The following is a 21,679-nucleotide window of genomic DNA, read 5'->3' on the forward strand; positions in this document are numbered from 1 at the left end:
GTCCGTGCGCGAAGTGAGCTGCGGAGAAAAATGTGCATGGCTCCGACAATGAAGAAATCAGCATGCACAGCGTGATGTGCCAAAAAGTAGGCGTGACCATGGAATGTTGTGGGTGGAGCCAAATACTAGCAAAATACAGGTAGTCCCTGGTTAACAAATGAGATAGGGATTTGTAGGTCCATTCTTATCCTTTATCTGTTCTCTTTTGTCTCTTTTCTTCCTGTGCCTCTTTTGTCCCCCTGTGTCTCACTTCAGTTCGTGCCTCTTTTGTGTCCCTCCGTGTGACCTCATGTTCCCGTCTCATCTCTTTTCTCCCTGTGCCTCTTTTGTCCACCTCTATTCCCCCTTTGTCTCTTTTATTCCCCGTGTTACCTCTTGTCCCTTTCTGTCTCACTTCGTCCCACTGCCCTAGCCAGGTATAGGTGATCCCAGTATAAGTAGCCAGCTATAGGTGGTACCCCAGTATAGGTAGCCTGGTGTAGATGACCCTAGTATAGGTAGCCTGGTATAGCTGGTGCCCCAGTATAGGCCAGCAAGATACAGGTGCCCCAGTATAGGTATTCAACTATAGGTGGTGCCCCGGTATAGGTAGCCTGGTATAGTTGCCCCCAGTATAGGTAACCTGGTACAGGTAGTGCACAAATATAGGTTAGCTAGGTACAGGTGCCCCCATTATAGGTAGCAAGCTATAGGCACCCCAGTATAAGTAGCCAAGTATAGATGATGCCCCAGTATAGGTAGCCACACAGGCCCGCAGCCAGCACATGCTTTCAGCGCTTTGGGGGGCCAAGGCCCACAAAAGCCCTGGGCCCCTCACTGCAGTGTCAGTTGTCCCCCCCTGATGGCTGCCCTGGCTCTGTGCATGCACACTACATAGTTGTGATGTAGACAAGACAGTTAAATTGGGTGTGCGGCACAATCATTAACTGAAGTGCCACCACAGGCAATGTAAATTTGGCGCAGTATGTGGAGGGGTTGATGAACTGGAGCCAGGGTTTGGATATTATATAGCTGCACTCCAGATATACCATGAAAATTAAAAAAAACAAACACATTGCTCACTTCTGCATAACATAGAGAAACACTTTATTTTGCAATAAAAAAATAAAATAGAGAGACCAGGTTTTCCCTCTGAACATGAGACCCCCGAGACCCTAGTGCTAAGTCCTAACAATTAGGCCGCTCCCAGCCAACAAGCATACAGCCACACACTAGCTGGCAGTGTCCCACACGCACTGAGCCCAGCACTACACAGATTACAATGCTATATGTGCATGCTTGCTAATGAGGCTCGTATATCTCACCACTCCTTCTCCCTATTGCAGCCTGACCCCCCAGGACCCACTTGTGTGTAGCAACATGAAGCTCCGTGATCTGGCATGTGTTTGTGGCCACACAGCACATTTGCCTGACAAGACCGCCATCTCAACAGTGACTGCACCATCAGCGCTAGCTGCATCAGAGAGGAGTGGTCAGATACACAAGTCTTACCAGCAACCATGCGCATATAGTTTGGATATTATATAGCTGCACCCTGGATATTGGCGCTGGGGTTCAGATATTACATAGCTGCACTCTGAATATATGCGCTGGGTTTAGATATTATATAGCTGCACTCTGGATATCAGCGCTGGGATTGGAATATTATATAGATGCACTCTGAATATCGGTGTTGGGGTTCAGATAATATATAGCTGCACGTCAGATATCAGGGCTGGGATATTATAAAGCTGCACTCCAGATATTGGCACTGGGGTTCGGATATTATTTAGCTGCACCCTGGATATTGGCGCTGGGGTTCGGATATTACATAGCTGCACTCTGAATATAAGCGCTGGGTTCAGATATTATATAGCTGCACTCTGGATATCAGTGCTGGGATTGGAATATTATATAGCTGCACTCTGAATATCGGTGTTGGGGTTCAGATAATATATAGCTGCACGTCAGATATCAGGGCTGGGATATTATAAAGCTGCACTCTGGATATCGGCACTGGGGTTCAGATATTATATATGGTAACTGCACTATAGATATTGGCGCTGAGGTTTGGCTATTATATAGCTGCACTCTGGATATTGGTGTTGGGGTTGGGATATTATATAGCTGCACACCGGATATTGGTGCTGGGTTTGGGATATTATATAGCTTCACTCTGGATATTGGCGCGGGGGTTGGAATATTACAGTATATAGCTGCACTCCGGATACTGGCGCTGAGGTTAGGATTATATTGCTGCACTCCGGATATCGGCGCTGGGGTTGGGATATTATATAGCTGCATTCCGGATATCGGCGCTGGGGTTGGGATATTATATAGCTGCAATCCAGATATCAGCAATGGGGTTGGGATATTATATAGCTGTATTCCGGATATTGACGCTGGGGTTCAGATATTATATAGCTGCATTCCGGATATCGGCGCTGGGGTTGAGATTATATAGCTGCACTCCGGATATTGGCGCTTTGGTTGGGATTATATATCTGCACTCTGGATATCGGCGCTGGGGTTGGGATATTATTTAGCTGCACTTCGGATATCGGCACTGGTGTTAGGATATTATAAAGCTTCACTCCGGATATCAGCACTGGGGTTGGGATATTATAAAGCTGCACTCTGGACAGGGCAGTTTATAGGCTAAATTGCACCCAGGGCGAGGGTGTAAAAATTGCGCCCAACACCCCACCCCCGTGGACTCACAAACCCTTACTCTTTAGGGACAGTCGCACAGCCACAGGTCACAAGTAGATCTGCCTACTTACTAGTGACCAGCCACTCAGCCAGGAGGAAGCAGGGACCAGGAAATCACACAGGCGAAGAGAGCCCGGAAAGTCGACTCCTCTATGGGCAGTACCGCTACAGGACATCAGGTGTCATCACGCAGTGGTGATGTGATGTTAACTTAACGTCTGACGCAGACAGCCCAGGAGGGGTCAATGAAGGTGATTGCACTGGTAATCTTTCTTCTTCCATTTGGCTGCACCACGCGTTACAAGCACCCTAGCGGTTATGTCCTTCTGCCTGCGCCCCCCTTCTTCTACTTGCCGGTCTGCACCCAGGGTGGTCGCCCTGCCCAAGAAACAGCTCTGATTCTGGATATCGGCGCTGGCATATTATATAGCTGCACTCCGGATATCAGAGCTGGGGTTGGGATTATATAGCTGCACTCTGGATATTGGCGCTGGGGTTGGGATTATATAGCTGCACTCTGGATATTGGCGCTGGGGTTGGGATATTATATACGGCGCAGTGCTTTTCAGCGCTGCTAGATTTAGGCGCAGCAATACAATAATTCCTACAATAGGAATTACAACTGAGCGGCGCTCAGTGAGTAACTTAGGTGCCGTCAGAAGACGGAGCCGAGGTTGCTTAAAAAACACAATAATTCAGCCTAAGCCGAATTATATCATTCCCCCCAAGCCGAATTATATCATTCCCCCCACTAGCTGCACTACAGATATCGGCGATGGGGTTGGGATATTATATAGCTGCATTCCAGATATGGATGCTGGGGTTCAGATATTATATAGCTGCACTCTGGATATCGGCGATAGTGCTAGGATATTATGTAGCTGCACTCCAGATATCGGCGCTGGGGTTGGGATATTATATAGCTGTACTCTGGATATTGGCGCTGGGGTTGGGATATTATATAGCTGTACTCTGGATATCGGCACTGGGGTTGGGATATTGTATAGCTGCACTCTGGATATCGGCACTGAGGCTGGTATATTATGTAGCTGCACTCCGGATATCAACGCCAGGGTTGGGATATTATATAGCTTCACTCCGGGTATAGTCGCTGGGGTTGGGATATTATATAGCTGCACTCCGAATATCAGGGCTGGGGTTGGAATATTATATAGCTTCACTACGGATATTGGCGCAGGGGTTGGGATATTACAGTATATAGCTGCACTCTGGATATTGGCGCTGAGGTTGGGATTATATAGCTGCACTCTGGATATTGAAGCTCGGGTTGCAATATTATATAGCTGCACTCTGGATATTGGTGCTGGGGTTGGGATATTATATAGCTGCATTCCGTATATCGGCGCTGGGGTTGGGATATTGTATAGCTGCACTCTGGATATCGGCAATGGGATATTATTTAGCTGCATTACGAATAATGGCACTGGGGTTCAGATATTATATAGTTGCACTATGTATATCGGCGATGGGGTTGGGATATTATGTAGCTTCACTCCGGATATTGGCGCTGGGGTTGGGATATTATTTAGCTGCACTCCAGATATCAGCGCTGGGATATTATTTAGCTGCACTCCAGATATCAGCTCTGGGATATTATATAGCTGCACTCCGGATATCTGTGATGGGATATTATATAGCTGCACTCCGGATATCTGTGATGGGATATTATATAGCTGCACTCCGGATATTGGCGCGGGGGTTGGGATATTATATAGCTGCACTCCAGAAAGAGATGTCTAGATATAGGAAATGTTTCTGATACTGAATCCATATAATACATCTATAAGTGGTAATTTTGAATAATTTACTACATTCTACTAATTGTCACGGATATCCTGTTTAATTCATGCTACATCACACACCAAAATGAACATGCAGCCCACGTCTAACACATATCTGCATGCAAGTTCTAGGCAGTGGGGATGATCAAAACAGATACAATAACCATCTTTTATAACCTAATCAGAAATTAAATCAGCCGTATTCCGCTCAGTTTAGCGGCAGCCACTGTATGCAGACAGCGTCACTCACATAGCGTCTTCGCTCTTTGTAGATGGAGTCACGTGTTTGAATTGGCGCCATGATGACGTAGCCTTAGTGCCACCCACTCCAGGAACAGACCCTTGACGCTGTCCTCCGCTGCTGCCATCATTGCTACTGGCAGGATAACCTCAGAGCTGTAGCGCGGTCGGCACTTCTAGTATCAGCAGGCTACTGATTGTGCCAGGGCTAAAGATGGCCGAAGACGAACACAGGACCTTTCCCTGCGTCATTCCTCTGTCAGTCTGAACGTGAGCAAACGTGAGATTTCGCGCCAGGCAGTGGTGTCTAGCAGGCGCGCACTAAGTGCTGTTGTGTTGTTGGGACAGTTGTTCGGGTACAACTCGCCTTCTCCTAAACTTTGCTGTATAAACTCTCCCGCTATGGCATTACCGAAACTCAGCGAAGGCTCCATAGGGGTAAGTAGCTGGGCTTGTCAGGACAAATGCCTAAACTGTGCTAACTAACTTTCTCCCCATATGCTGTGCAGTTAGGCTGGAAGTATAGAAGCAGCATCTTTTATCTAATCTAATTACTGTAAAAATAATACTTAAAAATTAGAAAGCACAAAATGTTAAATCCAATGGAAATTTAGAGAAGTGGATGGTTCATTAATTAGCCTGAACTTATTTAATTTCCTGCTTTTTGCAGCATTTATCGTTAAAGTGCTGCCAAATCAAGTGAGTGGGCAGTGCCATTTCTGCGGTGCTGCCAAATCAAGTGAGTGGGCAGTGCCATTTCTGCAAACGCTGTGTTCCCATTCCTATTTTTTTCCTTGTTTCAGCCGCCCCTGGAAGCAACATGCTGCTTCTCCGCATCGCCCTACGGGGAGGTAAACCACCGAAATGTTGGCAGATGTGAACTGGCGCTTATGCCTGGTACACGCCATGCAATTTTCCATCAGACAGACAGGTCGAATGGCTTATATCCAAAAGGTCTGATCTGATTTCCAAATGTTTTTCTGATCAATTTTTCAATTACTTCTATACAAAATCGATCAGAAAAATTATTGGTGGTCAGATTGGACCTGTTGGAAATAATCGATTCGACCCGTCTGATGGGAAATTGCATGGTGTGTACCTGGCATTAGAGCTACATCAGAGTGTAAATATCCTGATTAGAGTTGGGCCGAACCTCCGATTTTAGGTTCGCGAACTTCCGCGGAAGGTTCGGTTCGCGTTAAAGTTCGCGAACCGCAATAGACTTCAATAGGGATGCGAACTTTGAAAAAAAAAAAATAATTATCCTGGCCACAAAAGTGATGGAAAAGATGTTTCAAGGGGTCTAACACCTGGAGGGGGGCATGGCGGAGTGGGATACATGCCAAAAGTCCCCGGGAAAAATCTGGATTTGACGCAAAGCAGCGTTTTAAGGGCAGAAATCACATTGAATGCTAAATGACAGGCCTAAAGTGCTTTCAAACATCTTGCATGTGTATACATCAATCAGGTAGTGTAATTAAGGTACTGCTTCACACTGACACACCAATTAACCGTGTAACGCAGCGCAAACAGCTGTTTGTGTAGTGACGGCCGTGCTGGACTGGTGCGCACCATGGCGAGAGTGCAGGTTTTGGTGGCTTTACAGCCCATATGGTCGCCTGGCTGATGTAGCTGAATGACAGAACAGTGACTGTCCAGCTGATCAAATTTGGTCTGACCACAATGAGGCAACGACCTTATTATCGTGGGTGTGCCCCCCGAGACACTCATCTAGGCGCCGGTCATTGCTTCATTGTGATACGCAAGCCCCTTCACCACGGCAAGGTAATGATCACGAAGGGGAATGGGCGCATGTACATGCCTTTTCTTTTGTTGTTGCAGCTGCCCGCAGTGCAGCCAGAAAAATTAGGCAGTCATGTACACGCACCAGAAAAATTATTACAGCGGCAGCTGCTAGCAGCGGCCTAAAAAATTCAGCAATCCGCCTGGAGTCCCGGACCCTGTTGGTGGTGGCGGAGAAGGTAGTCAAGCGGCCTGCAGGCAGACATGCTGTGTGGACGGACTGGGAGCGACTTAGTCTTCTTGGGGCAGGCCAGGCAGCCAGTCACACGGCGTGCAGGCAGAGATGCTGTGTGTGCGGGGACTGACTTAGTCTTGGGGCGGGCAGCAGCCCTCCGGGATCCATGCCTCATTCATTTTGATAAAGGTGAGGTACTTAACACTTTTGTGACTTAGGCGACTTCTCTTCTCTGTGACAATGCCTCCAGCTGCGCTGAAGGTCCTTTCTGACAGGACGCTTGCGGCAGGGCAGGAGAGAAGTTGGATGGCAAATTGGGACAGCTCTGGCCACAGGTCAAGCCTGCGCACCCAGTAGTTCAAGGGTTCCTCATCGCTGTTCACAGCAGTGTCTACATCCACACTTAAGGCCAGGTAGTCGGCTACCTGCCGTTCCAGGCGTTGGTGGAGGGTGGATCCGGAAGGGCTACGGCGAGGCGTTGGACTAAAGAACGTCCGCATGTCCGACATCACCATGAGATCGCTGGAGCGTCCTGTCTTTGACTGCGTGGACACGGGAGGAGGATTAGTGGCAGTGGTACCTTGCTGGCGTTGTGCCGTCACATCACCCTTAAAGGCATTGTAAAGCATAGTTGACAGCTGGTTCTGCATGTGCTGCATCCTTTCCACCTTCCGGTGAGTTGGTAACAGGTCCGCCACTTTGTGCCTGTACCGAGGGTCTAGTAGTGTGGCCACCCAGTACAGCTCATTCCCCTTGAGGTTTTTTATACGGGGGTCCCTCAACAGGCAGGACAGCATAAAAGACGACATCTGCACAAAGTCGGATCCAGTACCCTCCATCTCCTCTTGCTCTTCCTCAGTGACGTCAGGTAAGTCAACCTCCTCCCCCCAGCCGCGAACAATACCACGGGAAGGTTGAGCAGCACAAGCCCCCTTGCGATGCCTGCTGAGGTTGTTCTCCTGCCGCTGTCCCCTCCTCCTCCTCCCCCAAAGAAACACCTTGCTCATCATCCTCTGAGTCTGACTCGTCTTCTGCACATGACTTCTCTTCTTCCTCCTCCTCCCCCCTCTGTGCTGCCGCAGGTGTTGAGGAAACAGCTGGGTCTGATGAAAATTGGTCCTATGCCTGTTCCTGCCGTAACGGTTCCTGGTCACGCTCATTCACAGCTTCATCCGCCACTCTACGCACAGCACGCTCCAAGAAGTAAGCGTAGGGAATTAAGTCGCTGATGGTGCCCTCACTGCGGCTCACCAGGTTGGTCACCTCCTCAAACGGCCGCATGAGCCTGCATGCATTTTCCATCAGTGTCCAGTTGTCGGGCCAGAACATCCCCATCTTCCCAGACTGTTTCATTCTACTGTAGTTGTAGAGGTAGTGGGTCACGGCTTTCTTCTGTTCTAGCAGGCGGGAGAACATGAGCAGGGTCGAGTTCCAGCAAGTCGGGCTATCGCAAATGAGACGTCTCACCGGCATGTTGTTTTTGCGCTGAATTTCCGCAAAGCGTGCCATGGCTGTGTAAGACCGCCTCAAATGCCCACAGAACTTCCTGGCCTGCTTCAGGACATTCGCTAAGCCAGGGTACTTTGCCACAAATCTTTGAACCACTAGATTCATGACATGTGCCATGCAGGGTATGTGTGTCAGCTTCCCCATATGCAAAGCGGCAAGCAGATTGCTGCCGTTGTCGCACACCACGTTGCCTATCTCCAGGTGTTGCGGGGTCAGCCACTCATCCACCTGTTTCTTAAGAGCAGCCAGGAGAGCTGCTCCAGTGTGACTCTCCGCTTTGAGACAAGACATGTCTAAGATGGCGTGACAGCGTCGTACCTGGCATGCAGCATAGGCCCTGCGGAGCTGGGGCTGTGTAGCTGGAGTGGAGAACTGCCACTCAGCCAAGGAGGAGGAGGACAGCGAAGAGCATGTAGCAGGAGGAGAGGAGGTGGCAGGAGGCCTGCCTGCAAGCCGTGGAGGTGTCACAATTTGGTCCGCTGCGCCCTGCTTGCCATCGTTCACCACCAGGTTCACCCAATGGGCTGTGTAGGTAATGTAGCGGCCCTGGTGTACCCTTGACCCAACGCTCTTCGCAAGAGATGACACCACTTGCCTCTCAACTTCACGGTGCAGTTGGGGTATGGCCTTTCTCGAAAAATAAGTGCGGCCTGGCATCTTCCACTGCGGTGTTCCGATGGCCACAAATTTACGGAAGGCCTCAGAGTCCACCAGCCGGTATGGTAACAGCTGCCGAGCTAACAGTTCCGCCATGCCAGCTGTCAGACGCCGGGCAAGGGGGTGACTGGCCGAAATTGGCTTCTTCCGCTCAAACATTTCCTTCACGGACACCTGACTGCTGCTGTGGGCAGAGGAGCAGGAACCGCTCAAGGGCAGAGGCGGAGTGGAGGAGGGTGCCTGTGAAGGTGGAAGGGAGAAAGCGGCAGAAGCAGATAATGCACCTGATGGAGGAGGAAGAGGAGAAGGAGGGTGGCTTTGCTTTTGTGTGCTGCTGCTGCTTTTGCTCAGGTGGCCATCCCATTGCTGTTTGTGCCTTCGTAAGGCACTTGTCCCTACGTGAGTGTTGGCCTTTCCACGGCTCAATTTTTGTTGGCAGAGCGAACAGATGGCTTTGGTCCGATCTGAGGCACACACATTAAAAAATTTCCACACCGCTGAGCCACCCTGGGATGTGGGCACTATGGGGACCTCAGCAGCTGATGCTGAAGGGCAAGTTGGCTGGCTGTACATAGGTGGCGATACATGGTGCCGGACTCTGCCACCAGCTGTTTCTGACGAAGAGCTGCCCCAGCTTCTTTCAGCAACTTCTCTCCTCCTACTACTCTCTGACTCCCCCTCTGAACTGTCCCCCTCTTCATCTCCTCTATTGGGAACATACAGAGGATCCCTATTACCGTCATCATCGTAGTCATCCTGCCCAGCTTCGCTTGCCTCAGACAAATCCAAACTTGCACCATCAGTAGGTCCTTCATCCTCCTGACACGTTACATCCATAGTGTTGCCGCGTAACTCAGACATATGAGCTGGTGAAAATTCATCTGGCTGTAACAACAATGGCTGTGCATCAGTGATTTCACCACTAAATAATTCTTGCGAAGTGTCAAATGCAGCGGAAGTGGTGCTAGTAGTAGCGCTGGTGGCTGAGCAAGATGAGGTGTTCTGTGTCGCTAAATACTCAACCACGTCCTGACAATCTTGGGAGGTGATGGGACGTGCCTTCTTCCGAGCACTGTACTGTGGGCCAGGTCCACACGAAATTACATTTACACGACCTCGCGCAGACCTGCCGGGTGGCCTTCCTCTGGCTCTGGCACTACCTCTTCCTCTACCTGTTTTGTCCATATCGGGTATGCACGGAGTGGTATATCACACTGCGTGCACTCACGTAGGTAGGTGGGTTCACTTAACTGCACAGGTATGCGCACTGATGCGGTGGGTTCACTGAACAGAACAGGTATACAGTGGCGGGTCCACTGCACAGAACAGGTATGCAGTGGCGGGTTCACTAAACAGAACAGGTATACAGTGGCGGGTTCACTGAACAGGTATACAGTGGCGGGTCCACTGAACAGAACAGGTATGCAGTGGCGGGTTCACTAAACAGAACAGGTATACAGTGGCGGGTTCACTAAACAGAACAGGTATACAGTGGCGGGTTCACTAAACAGAACAGGTATACAGTGGCGGGTCCACTGAACAGAACAGGTATGCAGTGGCGGGTCCACTGAACAGAACAGGTATGCAGTGGCGGGTTCACTAAACAGAACAGGTATACAGTGGCGGGTTCACTAAACAGAACAGGTATACAGTGGCGGGTTCACTAAACAGAACAGGTATACAGTGGCGGGTTCACTGAACAGAACAGGTATGCAGTGGCGGGTTCACTAAACAGAACAGGTATACAGTGGCGGGTTCACTAAACAGAACAGGTATACAGTGGCGGGTTCACTAAACGGAACAGGTATGCAGTGGCGGGTTCACTGAACAGGTATGCAGTGGCGGGTCCACTGAACAGAACAGGTATACAGTGGCGGGTTCACTGAACAGGTATACAGTGGCGGGTCCACTGAACAGAACAGGTATGCAGTGGCGGGTTCACTGAACAGGTATGCAGTGGTGGGTTCACAGAACAGGTATGCAGTGGTGGGTTCACAGCACAGGTATGCAGTGGTGGGTTCAATGAACAGGTATACAGTGGCGGGTCCACTGAACAGAACAGGTATGCAGTGGTGGGTTCACAGCACAGGTATGCAGTGGTGGGTTCACAGCACAGGTATGCAGTGGTGGGTTCACAGCACAGGTATGCAGTGGTGGGTTCACAGCACAGGTATGCAGCCAGACAGGAACAAGTTAAGCCTAACTAATCTTTCCCTGAGAGACAGTCTGCAGCAGCTCGCCCTACTCTCACTAACGCAGGCAGCACACGAGTGACCGTAATGGCCGCCGCTGCCTGCCTTATATAAGGGGGGGTGGGGCTCCAGGGGCTAGTGTAGCCTAATTGGCTACACTGGGCCTGCTGACTGTGATGTAGAGGGTCAAAGTTGACCCTCCATGTGCATTATGGGGCGAACCGAACTTCCGCAAAGGTTCGACTGCGGGACGCGAACGCGAACCACTGAAGTTCGCATGGAACCGTTCGCAGGCGAACCGTTCGGCCCAACTCTAATCCTGATCAGTAGCTGAGGCTAACAGCATCACTGTGGCTCTGGCTGTACAGGACAGAGGCTTAAAGGACCACTATTGTGAATATCGTAAAAATTAGAATAATGTTAACAACAAATAACATTTGTAAAGCGCTTTTCTCCCGTATGACTCAAAGCGCATAAGCATGGCTCAGACCATACAAATAAGAAGTATGTTTCTTGCAGAGTAAAATGAGCCATAAATGACTTTTCTCCTCCGTTGCTGTCACAGTAGGTAGTAGAAATCTTACATAACTGACAGGTTTTGGACTAGCCCATCTCTCAATGGGGGGTTCACAGGGTTTTGTTTTAAAAAGCACTTAGTGAATGGCAGTTGCTCTGCCCAACTGCCAAAGTGTGCAAATGGGTAGTGGAGCGGTCTGCATCTTTATATGAATCCTTTTTGGGGATTGTATCTTTAGAAATAAAAGCCTTGTGGAGAATCCCCAATGAAGAGATGGACTAGTCCAAAACCTGTCGGTTCTGTCAGATTTCTACTGTTTACTATAAGTGACAGCAAAATAGGAGAAAAGTAATTTATGGCTCATTTTCTCTGCAAGAAACCTACCGTATTTTTCGGACTATAAGACGCTCCGGACTATAAGACGCACCTAGTTTCAGAGGACAAAAAACATGGAAAAAAATGTAACCTGGTGCATCTTTAGTGCAGGGGCATCTTATGGTCCTTTACCCCCAAGCTGTCTCTATCTAAACTACACTGCCCAACTAAACTAACCACTGATGTCCCACTAGCTACACTACCACCTGCTTTCACCACAACTTACACTAAGCTACACTGACCCCACAACCTACTCTAAGCTATACTGACCCCACAACCTACACTAAGCTACACTGACCCCCAACCTACACTAAGCTACACTGAGCCCCACAATCTACACTAAGCTACACTGACCCCACAATCTACACTAAGCTACACTGACCCCACAACCTACACTAAGCTACACTGACCCCCACAACCTACACTAAGCTACACTGACCCCCACAACCTACACCAAGCTACACTGACCCCCACAACCTACACTAAGCTACACTGACCCCCACAACCTACACTAAGCTACACTGACCCCACAACCTACACTAAGCTACACTGACCCCCACAACCTACACTAAGCTACACTGACCCCCACAACCTACACTAAGCTACACTGACCCCCACAACCTACACTAAGCTACACTGACCCCCACAACCTACACTAAGCTACACTGACCCCCACAACCTACACTAAGCTACACTGACCCCCACAACCTACACTAAGCTACACTGACCCCCACAACCTACACTAAGCTACACTGACCCCACAACCTACACTAAGCTACACTGACCCCACAACCTACACTGAGCTACACTGACCCCCACAACCTACACTGACACCCACAAACTACACTAAACAAGACTGTCCCCATAACTAAGCTACACTGACCCCACAACCTACACTAAGCTACACTGTCCCCACAACCTACACAAAACTGCTCTGTCCCCACTACCTACACCACAGTACATTTACCGGCAGTGGAAGAGCTGCAGTGTGCTGCTGTTCCAGGCAGAGATGGAAGCTGCCTTCAGTGAGATCTGTCAGGGTCTCCCTTCTGCACTGGGTCTCAGCAGTGGTGAACTTTGGAGCTGGGGCCACTTCAGATCAGCTGGTCCGTCTGGGTGAGAGGTCATCCCCTGGAGCTGCTGTCCTGGTGCGTCCGGGAAACGGCCATCGGTCCTGGCCTCGGCGGGGGAAGCTGGAGCAGCTGCTCAAACCACTTGTGCCATCCCTTAAGCTGCCCACAAGGTGCGCCCGGAAAACGATGGCCCTGGACTCGGCGGGGGAATCCCTCTCAGCGGCGGTGAAGCAGAAGCCGCTGCTGGAACCACGTGGGCCATCCCTGGAGCTGCCCACGTGGTGCGCCCGGAAAAAGATGGCCCTGGACTCGGCGGGGGAATCCCTCTGAGCGGCGGTGAAGGTGGAGCGGCTGCTGAAACCACGTGGGAGATCGCTGAAGCTGCCCACGTGGTGCGCCCGGAAAACGATGGCTCTGGACTCGGCGGGGTAATCCATTTCAGCGGCGGTGAAGCAGAAGCCGCTGCTGAAACCACGTGCGCCATCCCGGGAGCTGCCCACGTGGTGCGCCCGGAAGAGATGGCCCTGGACTCGGTGAAGGAATCGCTCTCAGCGGCGGTGAAGCAGAAGCCGCTGCTGGAACCACGTGGGCCATCCCTGGAGCTGCCCACGTGGTGCGCCCGGGAAACGGCCATCGGTCCTGGTCTTGGGGGAATCCTCAGCGGCGGTGAAGCTGGAGTGGCTGCTGGAGCCATGTGGGCCATCCCTGGAGCTGCCCTATGGTGCGCCCGGGAAAAAGCCATTGGTCCTGGCGGGGGGAGGATACTTTTCAGCAGTGGTGGCGCTGTAGCCGCTGCGGATGTGTTGCGCTGACAACCACAGAGCGAGCACAGTACATCCAGGGAGCCCGAGTGCTGCTCATCAGCCATGTGGAAGAGCCAGAGAACCTTGCAGCCCGATCCATCTCAAGCTGGATGACGTACAGACGCAGGATGCAGGACTCGGAGCCCGCGGCTGATAGGTGAGGGTTTCCACTATGTCCTGCACCTGCCTGTGGGGGACACTTGGCCACACATTCGGACTATAAGACGCATGGACTTTTTCCCTCCACTTTCAGGGGAGAAAAAGTGCGTCTTATAGTCCGAAAAATACGGTACTTCTTTGTATGTGTTTACACGTATTTTAAATTTTTGCAATAGTGGTCCTTTAAGCCTTCCTGCATAACAATAGTGTGTGTTGTCAGCTGTACAGCCTCCTTATGAGGTTTCCTGCTGGAACTCCTAAACAAACACCATTTTTCCCCTTTAGGTTATCATGCAGTTCCTATTCTTTTAGATCAGAGAGGAAGCGGTTTAGATCCAATTTAAGCCTATTAAAAAAAGTTCTAGCCTTTTAGGCACAATTCACATCAAAACTTAAAATGGACTTCATTTTTTTAATTTTTGTCCATTTTATTGGATCGGAAACCAACAGAAAAACACACGTGCACGGATCCTATGTTATGCTATTGCCTTACAAAAGACAAACCAGGCAGGCACAAGACTAATAGAATAACGCCTCTTATTTTGGATTCCTTCAAACAGACAACCATTCAATTTCCTGTGACAACAGTGATTCCGGAATTTATACAGTCAGAAGGGCCAAAGCAACTTCAGGCAGATAGCATGTGCACACTGTAATGCTAGGTACACACTGAGATTTTCTGGCAGATTTCGTGTCAGATCAATTATTTCCAACATGTCCAATCGGTTTCCAATTGATTTCCTATAGAAGTGGATGGAAAACGATCAAAATAATTGATCTGGCAGTAAATTTGCCAGAAAATCTCAGTGAGTACCTAGTATTACATGGTGAAACTAAGCAGTGCAGGCATCCACATAAATTTGCGTGTTTTTAAGAGGTGTTAAAAGAGATGACAATCTGCTGACGGCATCCACTCCAGTCAAGCCAGGGGCCTTGGCCACCTAACGGCTGTAGCAGTTGGCTGATGGTGTAATGGTTAAGGGCTCTGCCTCTGACACAGGAGACCAGGGTTCGAATCTCGGCTCTGCCTGTTCAGTAAGCCAGCACTAATTCAGTAGGAGACCTTTGGCAAGTCTCCCTTACACTGCTACTGCCAATAGAGCGCGCCCTAGTGGCTGCTGCACTGCTCTGGCGCTTTGAGTCCGCAAGGAGAAAAGCGCAATATAAATGTTATTTGTCTTGTCTTGTCTGTTTTGTCCACATTCGGCCTCATCAGAGGTGCTCAGTGTCCCTTCAATGGTGCGGTGTTGGTATTTAGTGTGGCTGGACTGGCGATTGCTGTCTTTAAAGAATCTCTTCTCAACCTACTGCCTCTACTTCCTTTTCATGTAGCTGTTGCTAAGCAGCAGCCGCCTAATAGACAGTCTCGCTTTGTCTAGTAAATTATTTATTATTGTTTATTGGATTTATATAGCGCCAACATATTACGCAGCGCTGTACAATAAATAGGATTACAGACAATAACAGGGGTGACAGCACAATACAGGTAATAGACAATAGATACAACAATACAGGTAATAAGCAATAAGATACACAACACAATGCAGATAGTAGTACAATGCCAGATCATACACTGGAGTGGTAGTGGTAAAAATACAAGTTCTATAAATCTGGCTAAAGTGCACATAGTCAAGTATGATACACAAGGGGAGAGGGCCCTGCCAAAGGCTTACAATCTAGGGGGAGGGGTTGGTGACACAAAAGGAGGGGGTGCAACAAGAAGTTCTTGGCAGAAAGGATTAGGGCAGTGTTGAGTTGATGTAGGCCTCCTTGAAGAAGTGAGTTTTGAGTGCTTTTTTGAAGGTGTTGAAGGTGGGAGCGAGCCTGACAGGCAGTGGAAGAGAGTTCCACAGGATGGGGGCAGCTCTAGTGAAGTCCTGCAGTCGTGCATGGTAGTGCGAGATGCGTGTGGTAGTTAAGAGGAGGTTGTTGGAGGAGCAAAGTGGGCGGCCAGGTGTATATCTGCTGACCAGGTCAGAGATGTAGGTTGGGCAGGACTTGTGTAGGGATTTGTATGCCAAACATAGGATCTTTAAGCCGATTTTGAAGCAAATTGGAAGCCAATGAAGGGATTTGCGTAGGGGAGTCGTGGAGACAGAGCGGTGGGAGGAGTAGATGAGTCTGGCTGCTGCGTTCATGATGGATTGTACGGTGGTGATGCGGTTTTGAGGAAGGCCTGACAGGAGGGAATTGCAGTAGTCCAAGTAGGACAAGGAGTTTGACAGTGTCTGGGGTCAGGAAAGGCTGGATCTTGGAGATGTTGCGTAAATGGAAATAGCAGGCCCTAGCTACGGTTTGGATGTGGGGGGTGAAGGAGAGGCCTGAGTCCAGGGTCACACTTAGGCAGTGGGCTTGTGTGGTTGGACGAATGATTGTGCCATTGACAGTGACGTAGAGGTCTGTGGGGGGTGAAACGGCACGGGGCGGGAAGATTAGGAGTTCAGTCTTATCCAGATTTAATTTTAGGAACCTGGCAGACATCCAGGATGAAATAGCTGAGAGGCCAGAGGATACCTTCTCCATGGTGGTGGAGAGGTCAGTGGCATGGAGTTAATTCCGGGATTCATCTGCATATAGGTGATAGTTGAAACCCACAGAGGAGATGAGTTTTCCAATGGAGGCGGTGTAAATGGAGAACTGCAGGGGACCAAGAACAGAGCCTTGGGGGACCCCAACTGAAAGTGGGATGGAGGTTGAGGAGGAAGCATTGAAGGAGCGATTTGAGGTAGGAGGAGAACCATGCTAGGGCAAGGTCTTGTTTTCCCGCAGATTACAGGGACTGGAGAAGCAGGGAGGAGTGATCAACGGTGTCCAATGCTGATGAGAGGTCTAGGAGGAGGAGGATAGTGTATTTTCCTTTGGCCTTGGCAAGCGTGAGGTCATTGACGACCTTGATGAGGGCAGTCTAAAGGGGGTTGGAGTCAAGGTAATGGGTCATGCGTTGGTGAACTAGACGCTCCAGGAGTTTAGATGCAAAAGGGAGTAAGGAGATAGGGTAGTTGCTGGATGGAAGTGAGGGGTCTAGTGAGGGTTTTTTAAGTAGGGGAAGTAAAGTGGCCTGTTTGAAGTCAGAGGGGAAGGTGCCCGTGGAGAGGGAGAGGTTAAACAGAGAGGTGAGGACAGGAGCCAGAACAGGGAAGTGAGGACGGAGACAGTTGGATGGCACAGGGTCTAGGGGGCTGGAGGTGGCAGGAGAAGTGGCTAGGAGACGGCTGACTTCATCCTCTGTGATAGGAGTAAAGGCGGTGAGTGGTGGGTGGGGTGGGGGAGAGGTATTGGTGGGAGAGGAAGATGTGGTGGAGTGGAGGCATGAGATTTCCCGTCGGATGCTGGCTATTTTGTCGTTAAAGTGGGTGGACAGATCAGTGGCTGAGATGGTGGAGGTGGTGGAGTTAAGGAGGGAGTTGAAGAGGCGGCGAGGGTTGGAGGCTTGGGACCTGATCAGGGGAGCAAAGTATTTTTGTTTAGCATCAGTTAATGCAGAATAGAACAGCTGCAGGTTGGCCTTGTACTCCAAGAAGTCGGATTTGAGGCTGGATTTCCTCCATTTGCGTTCATAGGCGTGTGTCTGTTTTTGGAGGTTGCGAGTGTGTGCATTGTGCCAGGGCTGGGGGTTGATTGAATGGCTGGGGCGGAATGTGGGGGGTGCAGCAATGTCTAGAGCTGCTGAAACGGCCTGGTTGTATTTGGCCACAGCTTGGTTTGGGCAGGTAAAGTTGGGGAGGGTGGATGTGAGGGAGTGGAGGGGGTTGGCTAGTGCGGTTCGGTCTAGGCTACGCAGATCTCTCTGCCAACGACCTGAGTGTGGTGGGGGGAGCATGATGGAGAGATCGAGAGAGTGAGAAGGTGATGGTCGGAGAGGGGGAAGGGTGTGATGTCCAGGTTGGGGAGGGTGGCGGATTTTGAGAGAATCAGGTCGAGAGTGTGGCCAGCGTGGTGGGTGGGGGAATTGGTGTTTTGGGTGAGGCCAAGGGAAGTAGTGAGGGAGAGCAGTTGCGAGGCTTCGGGGGAGTAAGGATTGTTCATGGGGATGTTGAAGTCCCCAAGTATGATGGTGGGGAGGTCAGAGGAGAGGATGTGTGGGAGTCATGAGGCCAGGTTGTCCAGGAATTTAGTGGAGGTGGATGGGGGGCAGTAAAGGACTGCGATGACTGCCGGAATGGGATGGTAGAGGCGGATAACATGTGTCTCAAAGGAGGTAAAGTTTAAGGAAGGGGGTGGCGTTAGGACACGGAAAGTGCAGGATGGGGAGAGGAGCAGACCCACCCCTCCCCTGGACCTGTTTTCTGGTCTGGAGGTGTGACTGAGGTGAAGCCCGCATAGGAGAGGGTCGCTGCTGCAGCAGAGTCAGAGGGGGTAAGCCATATCTCTGTGAGGGCGAAGAGGGTGAGGGAGTTGGCGAGGAGAAGGTCATGGATTTCAGTAAGTTTATTACAGACTGATCTAGCATTTCAAAGGGTGCAGGAGAGAGGGGTGGTGGTGTGCTTTTGAGAGGTCTGGGTGGGAATGAGGGAGGAGAGGGAGTGAATCTGGGTGCGGGAAGGAACTGTGAGGGAGGTGGAGACGTGTTTAGAGTGGGGTGTGCAGGGAGTCAGTGATGGAGTGGTATGGGAGTTGTGTGGGGGTGGAGGGCAAAATGGGAGGCTAGAGTTAGATAAGGTGACCTTAGTGAGGACTAGATGGTGAAGGAGCAGGTGGAGGAAGAGCATATTGTAATATGTAGGAGTGAAGGAAGAGGAAAGGGCGTGCAGAAAGGTTGAGGAGTCATGGGGCTTGATTCACAAAGCGGTGCTAACTGTTAGCCCGCTGGTGAAAAGCCCAAACTCGCGCGCAAAGTTACTTTACGTGCGCAAAGTTTAACGCGCGCAACTCCATTGAGTGGCTGAATCTGTGTACTGGTTAAGGGCTCTGCCTCTGACACAGGAGACCTGGGTTCAAATCTCGGCTCTTCCTGTTCAGTAAGCAAGTAATTCAGTAAGGAGCTCTTTGGGCAAGACTCCCTAACACTGCTACTGCCTACTGAGTGCGCTCTAGTGGCTGCCTCGCAAGCGCTTTGAGTCTGACAGGAGAAAAGCGCTATACAAAAAAAGTATTATTATTAAACCCTATGCAATGTTTCGCGCGCACCGGACTTTGTGCGAGTTTTTCCCTCAAAGCGGTGCTAACCTACTTAGTGCAATGCTTATCACGCCCAAAAGTCTTTAGGCGTGCTAAGTAGGTTAGCACCACTTTGTGAATCAAGCCCTTGGAGTTTAAGAGTAGGGAGGGATTGTTTGTGTAGGCCAAGATGTTTTAGCAGTGTTATAAATAAAAAATATAAGTTATAAATAATGCAAATACCTCAGTGACTGCTTAATGCTGCTGTATTGCTGGTAAATTCGATTAGTAAAATCCTTATAGCGATCCTTAAAACGCGAGCCGACTACACAGCATCCTTATGTACATCCACACAGCCCCAGTGTTTGAATAAGATTGGTCTAGATCCTAGGTTCTCAACATGCGGTACGCGTACCCCAGGGGGTACTTCTGATGGGTCCAGGGGGTACTCGGGCTTGATATACTTAACCAAGAATAACAAATTTAGAGATTTAGAAAATTATAATTCTTATTTCAAGAATATCAAATTAGTGTTTTAGCTAATTAAAAGCAATAATAAATGCTTGCACATTGTTTAGAACCAATTATCATGTACTTCGATTAAATATGTATTTGTCAAGGGGTACTTGTGATCATGTTTACTATGCTGGGGGTACTCGATGAGTACAGGGTTTTAAAAGGGGTACACACTTATAAAATGTTGAGAAACACTGGTCTAGATAACATTAGCCTCCACTACAATCAGCTGTGAACTGGACAGGAAGTTGACCAGCATAGGGGGTGGACTATGCAAATACTTAGAGCTGGGTGGATGAAAAGGTGTGAATCAAGCAGACAGTAGGATAACATTAAGGGGGGGGGGGGGGGGGGTGGTACAGGTAAATTCAGGCAATTTATATATAGATACTATAGTACGGGCAGATTAGAAGAAATAACCAAACGCATACACAGGTAGATGCAATTTGAGAATCGTGTGTAGATGGAGAAATGGGATGGGATGTAGTCTAGCGCTAGGCCTGAACGATTTTAGGAAAATATTGAATCACACGATATCTGTCAGAAATTGCGATTTCGATTCACGATTTTCTTCAAATCAAGCTTTATCACTAATTTAACAATGTGCACAGTAACTAAGGAACAGCTAAGGAATAGCACCTTAGTTTCACAGTGTCCCCACTACAGCTTTGCAGAATGCAGAAAGATCACCAGTCAGTCACACAGCAGTCATTATCACGCTGACACACTGTGCAGCGTAGCAGAGGCTTGAATGACAGGAGTTTGGGTGGAGTCTGCTGCCCATGTTACAGTTTGATTGACATGTGGGTGGAGTCTGCCGTCCGCCCAGCAAATGATGTGTAAGCGCTGGGGAGGAGGGAGTTGCGTAGTGAGAGCCAGTCTGCTGCTCATCACACCACTTAATAAAAGTGACACAAATCAAAAAAAGTGATTGTCCGCAATCAGAAGACTCAGTCTGCCACCTCCCCAGCTTATGATGTGGAGGTCTGGGTGGGAGCGAGGAGTGAGACGCTGGGACAGAGTGTGAGAGCGAAGGTGGGCGGAGTCAGCCGCTCGTAATACGACTTGATTGCCAGCCTTGTGGGCGGGGTCTGCCGCCCGCCCAGCTAATGCTCCGGAGAAGTTGGGAGGAGTGAGCCGCATGAGTGAGAGAGCCTGTGGGCGGCGACTGTTTGCCGCCCTCTGCACTGATTGGCTACACACTCGGCAGAAGTTAGGGGAGAGAGTGAGCCAGCTGCACTCAGAAAACGAGTGACGAACGCTGGTGCTGAGCCGCCGCTAAAAAGCGGGAGAGTGGACTGCTGGCCTGAATGCAGAGGGGGTAAAAATCGCTGAATCGTCATTTCCGTGATCGCGATTTCGATCGAAAAACGATTTATCGTTAAGCCCTCTCTAGCGCTTCCCTACCCTCTTGTAGTCGGGCAGAGAAACTACCTGACTATATAAGGAGCAGATTCCGCAGCCAGCGGCACATCATTTACGTGAAATTTTAATGCGAGGAGAAATTATTTCCATCTCATTGATCATCCCTATAACTCTTGTGTTTTATTTCCGAAGCAACCTGCCATGCTTTCTGAAAACGTTCATCTGTGCTTTTATCTTACAGGCTATTTTGCAAGGGGATCAATCACTCAAGCCTATTTTTCAAGTCATTGTAAGTATGATTATTTGTCAGGACTTATACCGCACTGTTGTTTGAAACTTGTATTAGATTCTGACCACCTCATGTATAAAATGTACTTGAAAAAAATCATTGTATATATACACATACAGTTTTGGCACAAGACTTGGGAATCTGTCTACTTGAGAGTTGATATTAAGATTTGATAGGTGGCAGAAATTTCCAAGCCTTGAATGTTTCATAATGTATTGCAATTTTAACAATACCCTTGTGAACACTGTTCATTAAAGTACCACTTTGAGATTTGACACATACATAAACATGACAGATGAATTGTAGTATATTGTTGAATGTCAACTTTAACCACTTGAGGACCACAGTCTTTCTACCCCTTAAGGACCTGACCCTTTTTCTCCATTCAGACCACTACAGCTTTCACGGTTTATTGC

The 21,679-nt window shown here is 49.4% G+C and overlaps 2 protein-coding genes across 2 annotated transcripts in view; one reads left to right on the forward strand and one right to left on the reverse strand.

The window, feature by feature from the left end:
* Positions 1-4,997, reverse strand: part of SMYD4 (SET and MYND domain containing 4) — a 62,315-nt gene extending 57,318 nt beyond the window's left edge. Inside the window, exon 1 of the mRNA XM_068270076.1 lies at positions 4,744-4,997. The gene's annotated coding sequence lies outside the window, so the exon portion shown is untranslated. The remainder of the gene's footprint in view (positions 1-4,743) is intronic.
* RPA1 (replication protein A1) overlaps positions 4,842-21,679 on the forward strand; it is a 105,094-nt gene continuing 88,256 nt past the window's right edge. The window contains exons 1-2 of the mRNA XM_068270077.1: positions 4,842-5,171; positions 21,216-21,263. Of these exons, the coding sequence (XP_068126178.1) occupies positions 5,136-5,171; positions 21,216-21,263 (84 nt within the window). The 5' untranslated portion in view covers positions 4,842-5,135. The remainder of the gene's footprint in view (positions 5,172-21,215; positions 21,264-21,679) is intronic.

Source organism: Hyperolius riggenbachi, chromosome 2 (assembly GCF_040937935.1).
Source record: "Hyperolius riggenbachi isolate aHypRig1 chromosome 2, aHypRig1.pri, whole genome shotgun sequence".
Classification (NCBI taxonomy): Eukaryota; Metazoa; Chordata; class Amphibia; order Anura; family Hyperoliidae; genus Hyperolius; species Hyperolius riggenbachi.